This window comes from Mesocricetus auratus, unplaced genomic scaffold (genome assembly GCF_017639785.1).
Source record: "Mesocricetus auratus isolate SY011 unplaced genomic scaffold, BCM_Maur_2.0 Super-Scaffold_100009, whole genome shotgun sequence".
Classification (NCBI taxonomy): domain Eukaryota; kingdom Metazoa; phylum Chordata; class Mammalia; order Rodentia; family Cricetidae; genus Mesocricetus; species Mesocricetus auratus.
Window position 1 is genome coordinate 51,789,312 of NW_024429193.1, and position 19,950 is coordinate 51,809,261.

General features: G+C 52.3%; 2 protein-coding genes across 3 annotated transcripts; one reads left to right on the top strand and one right to left on the bottom strand.

Annotated features, from left to right (window-relative positions):
• Positions 1–1,113: 1,113 nt before the first annotated feature.
• Ppm1j (protein phosphatase, Mg2+/Mn2+ dependent 1J) lies at positions 1,114–6,174 on the bottom strand. Its single transcript, XM_005076562.4, has 10 exons — positions 5,656–6,174; positions 4,316–4,430; positions 3,608–3,895; positions 3,282–3,394; positions 2,966–3,050; positions 2,371–2,489; positions 2,100–2,163; positions 1,839–1,946; positions 1,578–1,729; positions 1,114–1,427 (listed from the first exon to the last, which is right to left on the bottom strand). Exons 1-10 carry the CDS (start codon positions 5,976–5,978, stop codon positions 1,280–1,282), a joined length of 1,515 nt encoding a protein of 504 aa, XP_005076619.1. The 5' UTR covers positions 5,979–6,174; the 3' UTR covers positions 1,114–1,279.
• A 2,805-nt stretch (positions 6,175–8,979) lies between these two features.
• Positions 8,980–18,805, top strand: Tafa3 (TAFA chemokine like family member 3). 2 transcript variants are annotated; one of them, XM_040752110.1, is made up of 8 exons: positions 8,980–9,759; positions 10,259–10,406; positions 10,846–10,902; positions 12,596–12,668; positions 12,784–12,899; positions 13,634–13,783; positions 14,732–14,856; positions 16,574–18,805. In XM_040752110.1, the coding sequence occupies exons 5-8, from the start codon at positions 12,785–12,787 to the stop codon at positions 16,583–16,585; spliced, it is 402 nt and encodes a 133-aa protein (XP_040608044.1). In that variant the 5' UTR covers positions 8,980–9,759; positions 10,259–10,406; positions 10,846–10,902; positions 12,596–12,668; position 12,784; the 3' UTR covers positions 16,586–18,805. The 2 variants fall into 2 exon arrangements, with proteins under 2 accessions (XP_040608044.1, XP_040608045.1); XM_040752111.1 differs by lacking the exon at positions 10,259–10,406.
• Positions 18,806–19,950: the final 1,145 nt, after the last annotated feature.

Consider the following 19,950-nt stretch of genomic DNA (forward strand, 5'->3'; position numbering starts at 1 on the left):
TTTACTTCTTATGAGGCAGTACTGTTATCTATATTTTACTGAGATGTGGAGGCTAACAGAAGTTACTGTGGTGTTGTGTCTAAACAGTCAGACTTAAGAGTCCCTGCTCTTCATAGCTACCCTCCATTGGCTTCTCCTGTGGATAGTTATAATCCTGGAGGAAATGCCTTAGTAGCATACAGGGACTGTGGGATACCTAGTCCTGGAAGACAGTGATAGTCAAGAAATGGTAATGTGAGATTTAAAGTAAGTTGGAGCTCTGACAAGCCCATGGAGTTTGGAGGGGGCTGGTGAAGCTGGAGAAAGAAACAGTAGTCAGACCATATTATGAAGTTCCTTATATGCCATGCTCAGAATTAACTTCAGTTCGTTCTAGACACAATAAGGAGTCACTGAAGTTGGAAAGTTGGTGTAATAAAGAGCTAACGTGATGATGGAGGCAGAGATAAAGGCAAATGTGAAATATTTTTAAATAGTCAGCAGAGTCATGCATCCCTTAGTATTAGAGATGTTATGAGAATGTGTTGCTAGGTAATCTCATCGTTGTGTGGATAGCAATGTGAACTTACACAAACTGAGGCGGCACAGCCTAGGACACAGCTGGGTTACATCGCAGACACCAGCATATAGGCAGCTGAGTTCCTGAAACATTCATTACATGGCCTGCACGACTGAAGTAGTTGAGAATGCTAATGAAGATACATAAGCCAGGTGTGAGCACCTGCTGGATTACTGACCTGAGCAGCCATGATGGTGCCCATTAAAGATGAAGCAGAGAAGAATTGTTCATGGGGGAAATTGTGCGTTCAGTTCGAGGTGTGTTGATCGGAAGCACCAGAGTACTATGGAGGAGATGGTTGGGAGATGACTGGAATGCGTGGGTCTGAAGCTTGGCCCAGGTTTGGGCTAGGTACACAGCCTTGGCGGGTATCAGCAGATGGGAGAAGCCACAGATGGATGTGGCAGATGGGGCCATCGGTGGCAAGTACATGGAGTGGGCCAAGGGGCAGCAGAAGTCTCTGGGGAGCCATGTTTTTAGGAATGTTCTAGTGTTCTTTCCATCGATGGCCTGCTTTTCAGGCTCCAGGGACAGCAAATAACGACACACACACCTTTATCCATCCGGTTTATTTGTCAGTTGCTGTGATTCTGGATCTGGCGGGCATCTCTTTGTCAATTAAATGCCACTCGAGTCAGGACACAACTTCAGCATTTGGACTGGGAGGAGGAGGAGTACGGAGAGGCAGAGACGGCAGTAGGAGGGTTGGGGCTGAGCCCATCAGGAGTAACTGCCTGGCCCTCCCAGGGGGATGACGAAGACCGAGATGTCATCCCCGGAACCCAACTTGTTGTTGGGGAGACGCCAGCCACGGTCCCGGGGGGTGCCCCGGGCCCCCAGGACCAGAGCTTGGGCCAGAGCTGTATACCTGCCAGGAGCACATGTGCACACTCATGTACCGCCACGCGTAGCGTATGAGAAGATATGTAGGCCCACATGCGGGTCTCCAGGCTTCGCTCCCCTTTGCCCCTTCCTTCACCAGCGCTACCCCCCAACACCTTGCCGGGCAGCCCCCTACCTGCTGGGATCGTTGGGCTCATAGGTTGACAGCACCCTGTCCACAGTGGCGGCTACCTCCCTGTCATTGGTCACATCCCACAAGCCATCTGTTCCCAGGACTAGCACATCATCTGGACAATGCTCATACTGTGTCAGGTCATACACTCGTACCTAGGTAGGGAAGGAGAGAGGCAAGGACTGAGGTGTGAGGGGCTGGACTGGGAGGTTGAATAAAAGGGAGAAAGCCAGCCTGAGCCTCCTGAAGGGAAGGTGTGCTCACCTCGGGGAAGCAGGAGAGGAAGGGCTTGATGGGCAGAGTGGAACTGCAGACCTTAAGGTTGTGGTCTCCCAAGCCTCGGGTCACCCCAATGGTGGCCATTACCCGGGCCTGAGGGAAATGAGAAAGAACGATGCTATTTAGTTCCTTTTTCAGACTCACCGAAACCACAGAACCCTCCCACACCTACTGTTCGGTGAAACCTCCACCTCCCTGGACAAGCTGTGGTGGGTCTTCCTCCCCCGCCTCTGCCTCGGGGTTTACCTTTTTGCCCTCCCCACAGACCAGAGGAAACCTGAGGTCCTCCAGCTCAATCTTTTTGTAGGCCCTGGGGAGGGAGGAGTAGAGGAGGCATCACCCAGGTGGCAAAGCCCTTCTCCCCTATGAACAGCACACCCCCACCACACAAGGCCTCCCAGGGAACGGCCGTACTCCCCAACTCCCAGCATGAGCCAGTCTGCAGCTGCCGCCTTGCTGCAGGTGAAGACTGGTCGCATTGCTGTGGGAATGGCCCCAGCTCTGAGGGAAGCGTTACCAGCCAGTCATATTCTGGTCCCTGTACAGCATCCTCTGCCCCAGCTCCTTGGGCTGAATTCGTCTGGGGAACTCGAGGTGCGTGAACTCACTGCCTAGCAGTTCTGGTTTCAGGAAGCCCTGAGGTTGGGAGGGGCCGGACAGGAGACAGGGTGTTACACTCACACCACACCCAGATACAACAGATAGCTGTTAAGTTATAGCAGATCCTTAAGTTTACTGCAGGCTACACACCCTTCTAATAGTAACATAAATGAACTCATTCACCCCTCTCAAAGACCCGTGAGGGAAGAACGTTGAATAAGGGGACTTGCCAGAGGTCACATATTTACACGGAGCAGGATTCAACCCCAGGCAATCCCGATGCCCACCTGAGGATGCACTAAGGTAATGCCCTTGTTGGATGGGGTCTTTGTTCTCATCCCCCACCTCTGACTCTACTTCCTTCCTCGGCAGGGGCTACAATGGCGGCTCAGGCTCCTTCCTGCCGCGTCACCCTCCAGTCCACTCAGCACCTTCCCAGGAAGTTCCCAGTAGGAAGCTTTCCATGGTAAGAGGTATAAGAGTAAGACTGGGGTAGTTTGGCCTCTACTTACAAGCAGCTGAAGACGCTGGCGCTCTGTCTCTGGTGTGAACTCCCTGGACATTGGAATGATGTCACCATTCCGGATAATGATGGCCCTGCCCAGAGACAGACAAGGCCCTCCCCGTAATGAACCTGATGATTCTTCACTGGGGTCCCCGCCTTTCCTTCCCCTGCTATTTCCAAGCTTGCCTCAGAGCTGTCACTGCCCCTACCGCATCCCCCAGTCTTTTATACTTGGCCCGCCACCACCTCACTCCCTGCTTTCCCATCATCCTGGAGAATACGGCCCCGGGTGTGGTCACTTTCAAAGCCCTCTCCCCACTCACCTGCTGTCACCGGCATTGGCCACGTACATCTTGCCCAGCAGGTACACCACAACCAGCGCACAGCAGCCCCCCTCCACCTGGTGGCCACGCCGCTCCCGAGCCATCTGCTCATCCTGCCGGGTGAGGAAGGGTCAAAGGGAACAGAAAAACTTCTGATTCAGTCACCTGCCCTCCTCCCTGCCTCTGCAAGCCAGAGTGGACAAGAGGAGGACCACAGAGGGTAACGGGCTCTCAAAGGTGGTTCGGGTTCTGGGGGCCACCCACCCACCGACCCGCACCACAGAGTGCTGACTAGAGTGTCTACATAGCCCAGGCCACACACTCACCATGAGCTGGAAGGCATTCTCGATGGCCCCTACTACCAGGCTCTCGTGGGTTACTTCCTTCTGTGGAGACCAGCAGGACTGAGGGCTGACCAGGTGTGAGGGATCAGAGAAACTTGGGGTTCCTGGAGTGGACGGGAGACAGAGGGGAGGTGGCAAGGGGTCCTGAAGTATTTCTACTAGATCCTTCAGCTGTTCCCGGATGTGGCGATGCAGGAGCCGGGAAGCCATTTCAGCTGCCCCACCGCCAGCATGCCCATCAAACAGGCCCCAGTAGTGGAAGCAGAGTCCCTGGTGAAGGAAAAGTTGGAAGTCAGTGGGGGAGGAGGGTGACAGGGCAGAACAAGCCTGAAAGAACCCATATAAACAACACATAGGTGAGCTGAGTTTGATATTAAAGCAGAGTAGATGTATTCACTTAATTCAGGCACAGCCTACTGTGTAAAGAGAGACGAGCCGAGCCAAATTCAAAACGTGAAGGATCCAAAGATCAGCACTGATGATCAGTTAAGTCATCCATAAATACATGAGCAGCTCTATTTTAAATGGAATGGTAAACATTCATAGTGGAACTAATCTAACGGAAGCCACTTAGGGCTTCTGTGATGGAGGTAGAACCACCACACTTCTTGGATTTAGAACCAGTGCCTGAGATCCCTGGGGAGGGGTGTCACCCCAATCCTGGAGGTTAGGAAGAGGATGGAGTATTACCTGGTTGCGGATAGACTCCCTGGAGGCCCCTGTAACACTACTCCGGCTTTCCACACACACGACCTCACAGCAAGCCTGGTCCTCATTGTGTCTGCTTTTGCCAGCATTGATGACCCTGCCAGGCCAGAGAGTCCCACATCAGGTTAGACACCAGACTAGGTCCTGGAATAACCCCACCTTAGACACACACACACCCTCTCCTGCCTGTTGGCCAAGTTGAAAAAGGTCACAGCTGCCTGGGCTTCAAGCCAGAGGGAAGACAGGACCAGCAAGAAGTACTACTGTCTGGGTGGCCGAATGGACAACCACATAGGAAGGCCCGCGACTGTAACTGCCTCAGTAATTTCATCCTTGGGCAGAGGAGGCTTTCTGGAAGGTGGTGCTGGGGGTGTGGCCACACAGGGGCAGTAAGTTTTACTTTCTTACCAGTCAAAACCTTACATTCCCATCTCTGTTTCCACCAGCTCTGCCAGTGATTCATGGGTACATTCACCCTCACCCTGAAACTTCCCACTGAAAGTCCCGGTCTCTCTTCCAGTGTGGAAGCGCTCCAGTCCAAGTGGGGTAAGAGAAAACGTAGGCCCACCTGGACTGGGCAAGAGTCTCTTGGCTATAAACTCCTCTCACGCGGGAGCTAAGTGAGGTGGTGAGGGTGAGGTGCCACCCACCACCTCCATCCACGACCTCGGTGCCCCCATATCCCTGGTGGCTTGGATCGGTTTTCCCCGAAAATGCATTAAAAATGTACACGTTCTGGGAGCACGCTGCCGTTCGGGCCGTGCGAACCAAGGGCTCTATTTCCTTGCCCCACCAGCACCTGTCTGTCTGCAGACCCGCATCCAAGGGGAATAATCGCGCGCCGCGGGCGGACCCTTCCCCCGCCCCGGGAAGCCGGCGGCCTTCTGGTGTCGCCGGCTATTTCTGGGTGTGGAGGGGGATGGGACCGGTAAGAAGGACAGGGAACTGGGGCGCTGAGGCCAGGAAGCGGGTGAACGACTCTTTCCACCCGTGATCTCCCTGGGAAAAGGAACTGCTCCTTCTCGAACCTCCCCTCCCTTAGCCTGTGAACCGCGGGCAGCGACTGTGAACCGGCCAACTCATCCTCGGGGCGCCGTGCGCTCTCCTTAGAAGGGGACTGTCCTGAGTCGGCCAAGGGGAGATGGGCAAGGTCCTGAAGAAGGTTATTGAGGCTGCACTCCGTCCGAGAGAGGGCTGGAAGGGTGCAGGCTCCTGGGAAGGTTCCCGGAACGTCGTGTTGGGGGAGGGAGGGCAGCGGCCGGGTTGCGTCTCCTGGGAGGGTGGGAGTCCCGTCCTCAACTGGGAGCCCCGGGGGTGCTCACTCGGCATAGCCCGTGCTCCAGGGCAGGCGGCGACCGGTGTCCGGGGGGCTTTGCACAGCCCGGCCTGCGTGATCGTCGGCGCGTCGCAGTCCCCCGGGGCTCAGCTGAAGAAAGGTGGGTCTGGAGAAGCTCGTCCGAGTCTCCGCGGTCTTCGGGGGCGCCCCGACCTCGCTCCCAGGCCTCGCCGGGGGGCTCTTAGGTGTTTCTGCTGCGGCAGGCGGCGCCGAGGTCGCGTTGGGCAGATCGGGGGACTTAGGGCGCTGGGACGAAGTGCCACCGGAGCTCACCAGGTGCGCCACAGCCGAGCGCACCCGGTTTAGCATGCTGCCTCCCTGCCCCGCCCTCGGCCGTGGCCCCGCCCCCGGAGAGGCCCCGCCCCTAGGGCTCCAAGTGGGCGGTGCCCTCTCTTGATCCAGGCCAAACTTCCTCTGGCTCTAGGTCTTGGGAGAACTGCCCCATCAGCTCCCCGCGTCTTATCCGCATCCTGACTTCGTTCCGCCAGAGTGTCACAGGGGAAGGATCTGTTGTGGGAGGAAAGAGGAGAGAAGGAAACATTTCAGTCGTTCTATAAATTAGACATCTGCTAGATTTAATCCGTTAGAATTTACCCATTGTGACAGGGGTGGGGGTGGGGGGCAGCCTTCCCGCGTTCGGTTCGGGTGGCCAGCCAGCATGGAGAGTTATGGAGCTGAGGACTTCAGAACGAAACACCCACTTGGGTGTGAAGCACGTGGTGTGACAACACCTCAGGCTGGGGGTTGCTGAATGAGAGCAGAGAGCCAGCTGGTGCGGGCTGCTGTGCTTATCCAGTCCGGCAGTTGACCTCCCCGGATCGGGGTCCTGGAGCAAATTTCTGCACTCCTGAAGGCACTGTTCTGCCTAAAAGTCACCTTCACGTTCTAGAGAACAATTGCCATCCGACTTTCTCAGAACTGTTCCTCCGTATTTAGACTTCTGCGGCCAGTTAGTAAGGCTAACGGCATAATAAATAGCTACGATTATTGAGGACTTGCTTCACACCAAGCCCTCTACAAAGTACGTTCTATTCCTTAGGCCACTACACCAACAACCCAAGGTGGGTTACACCCATTTTACAGATGAGGCAGTAAACAATCTCCTATTTTACTAGACTTGCCCAAGAGTCACGCAGTCATATGCATGTCAAAACCTGTTTCTGACGCTGGTTTCTCTGGATTAGGAAGAAAGGCATAGAAACGAATGAGAATCCTAAATTCCCACCCTCAGAGACCCCAAGCAGAACGGGGATGCTGAGCAAGTTCTCTGGCTACCGCCAGGGGGAGGCAAAGGCCAGTCTAAAAACTCGTCTGGGCTGCCAGGAAAGCCCATTGGGACTGGACCCAGCAAAGGTGGGCTGTTTTTCAGTTTTCTAGAGAGGAGAGGATCACTGTCCTGCCTCGGAAAGGGTTCTGTCCTTATACTTAGGATTAGAGAGTTGATCACTACCTGGTTCCATTATCCCCAACACATAGTTCAACAGAAGTCAAGGCCCTTGAGGGAACCACAGACTCCGTGCTCATAGCTGGAATTCTACCTGTAGGCACCCACTTGGAGCTTCCTGACCACACCCTGGGGTAACCTGTGCCTCCCCGAAGGCGTGGCTTGCTTGGTCCATTCATTCAAACAAAGTACACAGATTTGCTGTAAATATGCTGAGCTTTTGGGAGGAAGATGAGTGCAAAGAGAAATGAAGTCACCGGGACAGAGTTAGGGTGGACTGATAAAAATTCAGACTCAAATACAGCAGAAAAGGCATCCAGGGACAAAGAACATTCTGCCACTATGCTTGTTTTCTTCCTGTTTGAGAAAAACTGAAGCCAACTGTCTGATAAATGGGGTAGTGTCAGTGGGAAGCCAAAGACTGGAGAAGAAAGAATACCTTTGGTTTTATTATTCAGTGTTTCTGGGACAGTTTAGCTGTCACTCTTCAGAGTCATCCAGCTTCCTTGCTCTTCACAGCATCCGCAGTGTGGCTGTAAAAGTGGGCCATAGAACAGGGACCCCTGAACTCCAGTACCAGATGATGGACAGGGAGGTCAGTTGCTCCCCCAGACTCTGGGACCATTCTGGCTCCCATCCATAACCAACTCAAGGGCTCTTATCTCATGCCTCTGAACACCTCCCCCCACCTATTCCTGGACCATCACACCCCATCCATCCTGACTTCCCCACACCCGGTTAGAGGTCCTCTCGCTGGGACAGTAGAGAGTGAAAAGGGGGCAAAGCAGGATGTGTTCTCTCCTGGGAGCAGAGAGTCACTCCTCAGAGACAGAGAACCAGGTCTGAGCATCCTCAAAGCAGGCCCCCTCTTAGTCAGGCATGGTAGCATACATCTGTAATGCCAGGAGGCAGAGACAAGAGCATCAGAAGTTAGTAGCTAGCCTGGGCTATATACTAAGTCCAAGGCTGGCCAAGGCTATATGAGACTTCGTCTTAAAGAGGCGGGGGGAACGGCTTTAGCAGATACAGGTGATAAGCCTGATGGTCAAGTTCAAACCCCAGGACGTACACAGTGGAAAGAGGGGGAAAGAGAGGGGAGACCCCATCCCTTGTCCCAGGTTGTGTGCTCAGAACCCAGGACCAGCTCATTCTCTGTTTCTCCCTCACACTTTATACCTCCTGAAATCTACCTTACTGTAACAGTTGCATACCACCTCCCATGAAGAGACGGATTCACAAAACACATCTGCCTCAATTGCTTGATGCATCCAAAATACAAACCTGGTGAAATTTTGTAGTTGGAATTATTTACCATTCTTCTGCTGAAGACATTAGGAACCTCAGATTTGGTTCCCAAGATGAGAGTTATGCTCATCATCCACAGGGCCGAACACCAGCCTCTTGACCTCCTCCAGTCTGGTTCTCCACCCTGGAACTGCCCCTGGTCCTCCCAGGGAGGAGGGCAGCACTTCTGTGCTGGAAGTATTTCCTAATCCCTTCTGGGAGTCAACTGGGAAACCCTGTGGTAAAGAAAACTTCATGCACAAAGGAAGCTTCCAATTCAGTGGTCCTAACTCCCCGTGCCTGGAAAACTCCTCAATAACACTAGAGTGTACTGATCTCTCTCTCTCTCTCTCTCTCTCTCTCTCTCTCTCTCTCTCTCTCTCTCTCTCTCTCTCTCTCTCTCTCTCTCTCTCTCTCCTTCAGAGATACTGTCCATACTGTCTGGCTAAGCAGCCCTATCTGGTCTGGAATTCTGTGTTAATCATATAGACTGAGCTGTCCTCAAACTTGCAGGCACCCTCCTGTTTCCTCTGTACCCATCTCTGCTTTTTTTTTTTTTTTTTTTGGAGGGGGGAGGGTAGGGTCTCACACTAATAGCCCAGGCTGTTCCAGAATTTGTAACAATTCTCTTGCCTCAGTCTCCCAAATTCTGGGGTTATAGGTGTATACATGGTCTGAAGAACTGAATTTTAAGACTTAATGAGCTCAGATTTAACTAACAGCCTACTGCTGGTGTAGGTGAAGACTACTTCCAGCCTCAACGCCCATCTCCATCTCAGAACACCACCTGCCTCCCTTTAACCACAAGACTAGGGACCACATTACTGGAGGTTTTAGGGATCTGTTCTAATTGTCGCGTCCTGTCCTAGATAATTGTCTAGGAAAACAGAGCCCACGGGCTTCTGTCCCTGGTCTCTTCCTGCGCCGCCAGAGGCCGCTGCGAGCCAGCTGTGCCCATGCTCCCCGCAGAGAGCCCCCATGCTGTCTCCTATGAGGCAGCGGTGCCGCAAGGGCTGAAAGAGCAGGGACGACTCCCAGCCAAGAGGCTGTGCTCTCCCAAGCCTGAGGGCGGCAAGCTCGGGAGAATTCGGCTGAACTCCGCAGAGCTGGTGGGTCCAGACCCAGAACATCCCGGTACTCAGAACCGGGCTCACTGGGCTAGGATGCCTGCTTAGCCATTGCTCTGCTCTCCTGGGGCACAGAAACTTGATAACGATTGATCGATCACAGAGCTGGGGACCAGACAACACCCCAGCTGATCACTCCTGGAGAAAGCCCGCCTTTGGGAGTCTAGATCCCAAGCTCAGAGGCATCGAGGACTTCAGGCCAGAAGGTTGAACCGGGGCCACTGCTGTGGAGCAGGTGGGTACCAGAATAAGAATGGGCACTGGAGTGGGACACGAGCAAGCAAAGCAAGGTCGAAGGGTCTTGTTGACCCCCTGTTGGGTCGCAGGTTGCTCTCAGCATCACCTGAATTGGGGATTGGGGAAAACGGCCCAAGGAAACTGAGGTAGATGCTGAAGAACAAATCCCAGAAGATGCCTCCAGAACCGACTGAGGAAAAAATAGGAAGCCAGAGATCCTGAGTCCCCCACTCCCCTAAGTTTTCTGAGCATTGGGGTACCTGGGAGAAATGCTCATGCTCGCACGTTGGACACGACGCTGGTAGAGCTCAGCCAGAAATAGAATGTCACCAAGAGAAGAGCAAACCAATGGTCAAAATGAGGGCCCCCAACACAGGCTAGAAGAGGTGACACACTCAGACCCACTCAGAAAAGAGGCACATCTAGAATAGCAGGAACATACTCATCCTCAGCGGGTGGGCAGCAACTCATCCACCCCCCCCCATTCCCCTCTCTAGGCCTTTCCGAAGCTCAGCAGCCTGTGTGTTTCAGTTTTACTTATCACTGGAGACAGTGAGGAGGACAGGACCTTGGGAGAGAAATGGAGAAGCTCCTGCGGGCTGTGCACGGAAGCCGAGACCTGTTGCACTGCTAGGCTAGCCCTCTGTAAGGACGGTGGCAGAATTAAGCCAGCTCCAGAAGTGTCCAGGGAGTGGCTCACGATGGGTTGGAGGTTTGGGAGTCTCCCCCAGGACAAAGCTGGGAGATCCTGCAAACTTCTCTGACTCTAGCTGTGTCCCAAGACCAGAGAGATGACAGTGCTGATTCTTAAGCCCTGTCGCCCCTGCTTCACTCCTAGGAAAAAGAAAACCCAGCCACTCTTCCCAGGCTCACCCCCACCTCAGGTTCCCACAGTCTGGGGGAGAGTGGGAGCAGGGACAGATTCCCAGAGCAGAAATGACTGCCCTTGCCATGGGAACAGCCTAAGCAGGACTTCCTTCAGTGCCCAGCCCATTCCCTTATTCTCTTCTAAGCTTTCTCTTAGCGCCAGCAGGGGTCTGGCCTCTATTCTAAACTACCTCTGAATTGTTCCCTACTTATGCAGGTGGAATGAGTCTGAGACCAGCAGATGAACAGACGGAGCCCTGAAGACTCCAGGAAGGTAAGTGAGACAGCTGGAGATGGAGATGGGAATGGAGGAGTGGACATCCCTCTAAGGGAGCAGCTGTATCATTTGGTTTGGCCCCTGATACTCCTAGTCTGAGCTGGCACTTGCTGGGGCCAGTGATCCAGGCTGACCCTTGACCTCCCGGGGCTCTTCATGTCCCTTCTGTGGATAGTTTCTCCCAGCTTCTTGATGCTTCTGCTTCCCTGGTTTCTCTCTGGTTCTTGTTCACCTCTGGTATAGATGCTGGGGCCCTGTTTGGTTCACAGGAGAAAGGAGGAAGAGAGTAATGGGCCTAAGGCAGGCTTCTGGGTCCTGTTCCAAGGCAGCCAACCTCTGGCAAGACATTTAACTTCTAGCCGAGGTTTGTTCCTCCCTCCCTCCCTCCCTCCCTCCCTCCCTCCCTCCCTCCCTCCCTCCCTCCCTCCCTCCCTCCTTCCTTCCTTTCTTTGTTTTGATGCATGTGCACCCATGTGAAGGCTGGGGAAGCCTCCGGTAGAGGCTTCCTGCTCTATCACTGTCTACTTACTTCCTTGGGACAGGGTCTTTCCCTGAATCCAGCACTAGGCGGTCCAGCAATCCAGTGATCTTACATCATCTATGTTTTCACATCTGAGTTGCTAGTCTCTTGTTTCCTCAACAAGTCCTCCTACTCACTGAGTCATCCCACTCAGTCTTGTGTTTTATTTTTGTTTGTTTGAGATAGGATCTTCCCGTGTAGCTCCCGCCTAACTCGGAACGCACTATGTAAACCAGGCTGGCCTCAAACTACCAATGATCCTTCTTGCTGCTACCTCCGAAGAGCTAGGATCACAAGTATATGCCACTATGACAAGTCTGTCTTCCTTCCTTCCTTCCTTCCTTCCTTCCTTCCTTCCTTTCTAAGAAATTTTTTTTTTAATTTTCAAGACAGGGTTCCTCTGTACTGTTTGGAGGCTATCCTGGAACTCACTCTGTAGACCAGGCTGGCCTCGAACTCACAGAGATCCGCCTGCCTCTGCCTCCCAAGTGCTGGGATTAAAAGTGTGTACCACCCACACCCGGCTCTTTCTAAAATTTAAGTTGTGTTCAGACTGAATTGCACTGCTAATACAGTTCCATGATTTGAAACTCAAACATGTAAAAGAAAGAAATTGGTGGGAAAAAAATCATTCTTCTTTCTGCTTCCATCTTCTAGACAAGCAATAAATTTCCCTTCTTAATGGCAAACAATATACACTTTCCAGACCTGGTGTGTACATATTAAGTAGCACATGTGCCCCTGCCTTGTACACACTGTGTATACACTGTGTATGCACCTCCTGCTTGTTGTTTTCTTTCTCTCCTGTAAGACTGGATTCTCACTAGAGTCTACTGCACACACCACTACAAAGTTCCCGGATGATTTTGATTCTTGTTCTATTCTGTTCTGTTCGGTGTTCCCAGTTATCTGGAGGGAACTGCATTTTCAGACTCTCCACAGTGTACTCAGCTCCTCTACGGATGGCTGCTGGGGTTATACCCAAACTTTGGAGCTTTATTTGTAAAATGGGCAATAATAGCAGACCTTCGTGCCGTGGGCTATAATCAAGAGCATACAAGTGGGGTGCCTGGGTCAAGAGCTCAAAAAATGGGTGTCAGCATCAGTGTCTAACCCATGGCACAGCCCCTTAATTCACTCTGCAAAATCTCTGCAATGTCTCCTCCACAGGCTCTGCCTTCCTGTTCCCTGGCCCTGTATCACTCATCCCTTCCTGCCTGACTGCCAGCTGTGTGGAGACGAGGTATGTGTGCATCCTGCAGCCTTGGGCTTCTAGAGCGTGGCATGGAGAAGCGGCTGCAGCCGAGTGCAGATGAGCATCTGCCCTGAGCTAAGCAGGGCATTACTTCTCTTCCCAGAATGAGTGAGAGGACCGCGAGCAGCTGGAGCCCAGGCAGCTGGGTGCTAGCACTGTGCCTGGCCTGGCTGTGGATACGTCTGGCCTCTGCTTCCTTGCAGCCTCCAATAGCCACAGGTTTGGGGAAGGTGGTAAGACTAGAGAAGGGTTTTGTAGGGCATCTGGAGAGCCAGAAAGCACCCCAACCCATCCCACAAAGCAGGCAGGTCTCTGGGGCAGGGTAAAATTGGCAGAGGTGACTCCTCTTCTGCCGCCCAGTCCAGAGGAGGTCTGGGTAGACACATCGGTACTGTCTTTTCCAGGGGGAAGGTGTCCTGCAGTGAGTGAGAGTGAGAGGCCCTAGGGTGGAGGCTTAAGTCTAGTCTCCTGGCCTAATTCTGGGGTTTTCCTTCTGGGATGGCTAAAGCCTCTGTAAGCGGATGATCCTCCCCCACGCATTGTAAGCTCTGGGGCCCTTGCCCTCACCCTTAGAAAGTGGAAGGTGGGGGCTGGTGTGAGGGTGGCCTCAGTGAGGTCGGGTAACACAAAGGTTGTGTCTGCTCTTTGCTCCCTTGCGATTAGATAGCTCTCTCCCTCTCTCTGTCTCTCTCTCTGTCTCTCTCTCTCTGTCTCTCTCTCCCCCCTCTCTCTGTCTCTCTCTTTCTCGTTGTGTGTGTGTGTGTGTGTTGAAGGTATGAACTGAGCCCTTGACTCTATGCTAGGAAACACTACCACTGAGTTGCAGCCCCATACTCTTAATTGACCTTTCCATGACCAAGGAGGAGGGGTTTGGGGATCTGCAGCAGGGTGGGAGGGAGGAGAGCCGGTTTGGAGCCCTGGGTCTCCTGATCTTATACTGCTGGCCCAATCAGTCCTGGTAAAGCAGGGCACCTGTGAGGTGATTGCTGCGCATCGCTGCTGCAACCGGAATCGCATCGAGGAGCGCTCCCAGACCGTCAAATGCTCCTGCCTTTCCGGCCAGGTGGCTGGCACTACAAGGGCAAAGCCCTCCTGCGTGGATGGTGAGTGAATGGCCAGGCCCTGGTCAGCCAGGTGGGTAGGGAGGCCCAGAGCAGAGATAAGAAAGTCTGTTTTCACCTCACCATCTGCTGAGCATCTAGTTTCATAGCCGTCTCGAGGCTTGCCTTATCAGTCTCAAGTGATGGAGAATCAATTGTCTTGGAGGAGAAGGCAGACATGGCCAGCCCTGTGTCATAGAGGAAGAAAGCTCTTGTTACAGGCCACACGCACACCTGCCACCTGGTCCACACACACAGAGATGCATTCCCTCACACCAACTCCTCTGCCCACACGCTCCTCCAGAGAGGTCCCGTTCTACAAGCCCCCTCTTGTTCTCAGCCTGCCTTCACCTTCTCCTCGTGGACACATGTGATCGCTCCCATCACACACCCACTCTCCCTCCATTCTGCCCACACTTGTGTTCTCACACTCTGGCGGCATCCACATCACCACGCTCACACATCACCATGCTCACACATCACATCACCATGCTCACACATCACATCACCATGCTCACACATTACATCACCATGCTCACACATCACCATGCTCACACATCACATCACCATGCTCACACATCACATCACCATGCTCACACATCACCATGCTCACTAGCGCACATGCCAGCTTGTGCACTCCTGGATGTGGTTTGGATCTCAGCTCATATACACTAAGGACAAAGCGGCCTCAGAGTCAGCTTCACCTGCCTGCCAGCTTGCCGTCCTCCTCCCCTTTGGGTGGGAAGCAGTGCTGAAGCTGACTGGGATGACCCCCAGCCCTCAGCCTAAGTACAATGCTGCCTCCTTGGTCAGTCCAGGGTAAGGGGAAGAGAAGGGAAAGGTGGCGATCAAAGCCCCAGGTATGTGGGAAGGCGCGCCTCACTCATGGACCGGCTGTGGCCAGTGCTATGCCCCCAGAGCTTAGAGCCACGCCTGCCTCCTTCCCCACAGCCTCCATCGTCCTGCAGAAGTGGTGGTGTCAGATGGAGCCCTGCCTGCTGGGGGAGGAGTGTAAGGTGCTCCCCGACTTGTCGGGTTGGAGCTGCAGCAGTGGACACAAGGTCAAAACCACCAAGGTACGGAGTGGATGCTTCACCCTCCCTCCCATTCCCCCTTCTCCTGGGTAGCACATGGGCCGAGCCCTGGAGGGCCAGGATGGCAGTGCCATAGGTGGGCATGTGAACCGTGAGAATGCATCCCGGACAGTCCTCCTGGGCCTGTCTCCACTCTAGGCACTGCTGCTAAGGGTGGGGTTTGCCTTTGTTAGCAAAACTGATGTCCTGCCCGCCTTGGTTTTCTCCTCTTTGCTTAGCATGGGTTTACCGCTAGAAAATATCATGCCCTTAAGAACAAGTGTAGCAGGGCACAGTGGCACATATCTGTAACCCTAGTACTCAGCAGGAAGATCAGGAGTTCAAGGCTAGCCTGGGCTACATAACACCTGTCTCAAAACACACACACACACACACACACACACACACACACACACACACAACCAACCCCCCAAAAAATCTAAGGGGGGGAATGGTGAAGTAGGAAACTACCTAACTCAGAATTTCTCCTAATGTCTGAATTCCAGAAGCAGTAACCACTCTGCCTACCACCTCTGCCACAGACTGTCCCCTGTCACCTACACCACTCCTACAGCCATTAGCTCCCTGTAGTTCCTACCTGCCCTCCTCTAGTCAGATTGATCTCCTCAGTGACAGCACCTAAGAAGACTGTTATCATCATGACTCGCTGCCTGCCCCACAAAACAAGGGCTAATTAATTTTTTATGAAACTCTTTAGCAGTTCCATGTGTGCCTTGGCTAATTGGTTGCATGCTGTGGCTAATTAACTGCATGTCATTGTCATCGCCATCGGTGCAAATGAGTGACAAGCCAAGGCAGCGTCTCTGCCCCCCAGTCACCACCATACGCAGCAAGAAGGCTAGCAATCAGCAGTAAAAACAGGTTCTAGGGTTCTAAGAAAAGTGGGCCACAACACTGGTAGGTAGCTAGCTACAGCAAGGGACAGTTTGGGGGCTGGAGAGATGGCTCACTGGTTGAGAACACTTCTTGGTTTTACAGAGGACCTGTGTCCAATTCCCAGAAGCCACAGCTCCCAACTGTCTACAGCTAAGTCCTAAAGAATCCAGTGTCCTTATGTGGCCTCAGTAGGCACCAAACACACACGTGGTGCACAGACTTTCATGCACCCATGTGTATAACACCCATACACACAAAACGGGAAAAAAAAAAAAAAAGAAAGTGGGCCTGGAAGGATGGCTCAGTGGTTAAGAGCAGTGGCTGCTCTACAGAGTTCCTGAGTTCAATTACCAGCAACTACATGGTGATTCTGCAGTTGGATATGATGCAGCCTGAGTACTCATATACATAAAATTAAAAAATTGAAAGCTTAAAAAAAGGAAGAAAGATGAGGGTTTGGCTGACTAGAAGGCTGTCTGTAGGCAGCAAAGGAAGATAGCCATTCTGAGACTGTTTATCAAGACTTGCAAAGTGGGACCCACCCCAGAGCTTGGGACATTGTTACAAAGTAGGGTTTGTGGCCTAAAAGGTAGATCATGGCCTTTGAAGTTTGTGTAGTGACTCAGAAGCAAACAATGGTGAGGCTTGTCTGACTAATGTCCGCATGGACCACCAGGTCACCACCACCAGCTTGGATGGCTTTAGGAAACTGGCAACAGTTACCTCTAAGTGACTTTTATGATCAGGGCTCTCTGGCAAGCTACAATGACTGGCTCCCTGTTGTTTTCTCTAACCTTTTTCTACCCAATCACTTTCTTTCTAGGTCACACGATAACTCTCGGGGATCATGGCTTAGGCAGCACAGCCTTGACTGCGCTCTGGACTGAAGAATGACTTCTGCCCACCAGCCAGCAGACATGAGGACTCACTTATCTTGACATGTCGTCCCATGTGCCCCCTGTCAAATGTGACATCAGACTTGCCAGGGCCCTGTTAGTCATGCTGCTTAGCAGAAATGCTTAGATCTTCAGCCACATTCTTAGAGACATGTGCTCTCCTACAAACAAAAGTCACACATAATCCTGTCCTTAAGAAATATCTTGTCAAGCTAGGGAGTGGATGGCAGGCAATTTAATCGGTTTGAAGCGTGTGGTATCTTGGCCTCTGAGCTACCTGCAGTGGATGTGGTGGGAATGGGGTGGATGAGAATCTCATAGATCTTCAACCATTCCCTGATCAGTCGCATCAGTACTGCATGAGTCCTGCATCTCTAGCAAGATTCTAAGATGTTCAAGGAGACACTGTCTCCCGATTCCAAGCCAGTGGGATCTCTTTTGACAGTGCTGGAAAGTATAGATGAAACCCAACAGCTCTTCAGCACAGTTCTGCAGAGGCTGGGCATGTGACTCACACTTTTTGCTGTCTATGGATGGATAGACAGGTCCTTGGGATCATCCCCACCCGAACTTCACATGCATTTCCCCCCCCCCTTGGTTTAATGGATGAGAATGCTGAGTCGCAGAGGGATGGGATGGTTTGCCCAAGATCTCACAGTTCAGGCTTCCAAACCATGGATGCTGAGATTGCAGGCTAGGTCTTGCACGGCAATTTTATCGAGAGAGTGGGACCCTGCAAACAATGTCTGGAGAACAGTGTCATGTTTCTTGGGAGATGGGTCTTTGATCACTGGGGCTTTGATTGAGGCCACTGAACTCCCATCCAAACTAATCCAGAATCCTCACACACTGTAGAATGGATCCACTTCTCAGTCCCCCAGATCCAAACAGTACCCACAATAGCCCAGAGGTCACTCAGCACAATTGCAGCTGTAGCACTGAGATCTGGCATCTTCTGAGATCTTCAGCCATCTCCCTAGATAGGTACTTGGAAGGCAGAGTCAGGCCAGAGGACAGCCCAAAGCTGAAGGTTTTTGCAATCAGGCTGGCCTCCTGGGTGGCTTGGGAGGAACATGCTGGTATACTCTCATCACCAAGGCCTTAGGGAGTGGCGTGTGTTAGAGACCAGCCTGGATGATGCCCCACCCATGAGAAGACAAACCAGTGACATGAGCAGTAATCTTAACTTCAGAAGGCAGCCCTCTAACAGTCTCTGCATGTAGCAGGAACACAGCGTCCCCAAACAGAGGTCAAAGGCTGCCATGGCCTCCTTTAACACCGAAGAGTGGAGGTCAGAGGACAGACGCAGGGGTTGGCAAACATCTTCTGGAAAAAGTCAGAGAGTGAATATTCTATATTCTGCAGACCACATTAAGTTTCTGTGACATATTCATTGTTTTGTTTCAAAAACATTTCAGAGCTGCCAATGCCACCTTAGCTCTAGGGTCGAAGAAACACATTGTGACCCATTTCAGGTGATTGTCACCCCTCCCAGGGGACAGTTGAAGGCCTGGAGTGGCCTCGCAGCCTCCTGGCTTGCCCTTTGTGCCATGGAAACCTGAGCACAGGGCTAGGGCTGGCTTTGCTTTTCTCCTAATGCTCAGAGAGAATGGTGAGTGAATTATTTAGGTTACAAATGAGACAGCTTTAGCGGAGCCAGACAGTAAGAGCCTGCTTTCCTGGAGGCCAGAATGTAGGTTCTGCAGGCTGGTGTGGGGCTCAGTGGGAGAATGCGGAGGTGGGCTCCCACTTCCCTCCTTCCTGGACACTGTCACAGGGTTGCTTCAGCTGCCCCCCCCCTGTATCATTCCAATAAGCTGCGTTTGGGACGTAAAGTATGGAAATGATGCCTCACAAACCCTTGAGAACTGCTAGCCTGCACCAGCCCCCAGCAACCTAGTGTCCCAATTCTGCTGGCCTCCACCGGAGTCCTCCAAGCCTCTGTCCCTTCTGACCTGGCCATGAGTTTATTGGGTGAACTCTGAGGGGGTCTCTGTATAAGGCCAGGAGGGCATCACGTAAGACAGTCTGGCAAAGATGAGAAATGTCCAGGCGCCCCAGCTCCAGCTCCCCAAAATTCTGTATCCAACTTAGTCCAAACCTGCCTGCATCTTGTAGCTATCCAAATGACAGTCTAGAAATAAATGGATTTCCTTGGAGCATGGGGTTCCTGGAGTCTTTTGTCTCCCTCCTTGGGGAGGGCGTTTCAGATCCTCTGAAGTTTGCTGGAACTCCCATCCCCTCAACTCTGCAGGTCTTAGAGAAGCTGAAAACTATAAATTTCTGGTGGCCCCCGGCAGTTTCACTAAAGTTTGTGAATGACACCCTCATTAATGACCCCAGACAGCTCCACAGCATTGAGGCTGCAGCTCCATAAAATAACAGAATTACAGTTGCAAGGGGTTTTAGAAGACAGTTAGACAGCACTCATTTGTCAGCGGAGGAGAGAGTAGTTTAGAAAGGTTAAGTAATTTGCCCACAGTCACACAGCAAGCTGATGGCATGCCCTGCCCAGTGACGCAACACAGCGTTCTTTCCACTAATGTATATCCCACTTTAGACCCCAGAACAGATGAGAACTTGGAGGGAAGACAGGTTTTTAGCCATGACTACTGTGGGAGTCTCATTCTAGAATCACCCAATGCTGTAAGGGCACGGAGCAGGGGGGAGAAGAACGGGAAACTTGTAGAGGAAACACACAGAAGGGAGGGGGGTGAGCATCACCTCTTCAGAACTTCAAACTACAGAACAAAATCAGACAAGACTGACGTTACCTGAAGAAGGACTGATCTTTGTCCTTTCCGGAGGAGGCAGCATGGAGCCCTGTCAGTCTTTGGCAAAGCAGGCACAGTGGTGCATACCTGCAGCCCCGGCACTTAGGAAGCTGAGGCAGAAGGATGGGGAGATAGAAGCCAGTCTGGACCACACAGAGACCCTGTCAAAAGAAAAGCAGCAACAACAGAAAAGGAATGGAGCACCTTGCAGAACTGTGAGGCCATCTTGGCAATCCTAGGTTCTTTATGTCCTGTGCAAACTAAAGCACACAGGCTGAAAAATTTTTTTGTTTTGTTTTTCGAGACAGGGTTTTTCTGTGTAGACGTGACTGTCCTGGAACTCACTCTGTAGACCAGACTGGCCTTGAACTCAGAGATCTGCCTGTCTCTGCCTCCAGAGTGCTGAAATTGATGGTATGCGCCACTGACACCAGGCTTATTTTTTGTTTTGCTAATAAATTTTTATTGAAACATATACTATGATGGTTGAAACATATGCTATGTTTATTTGCTTATTATTGACTATGACT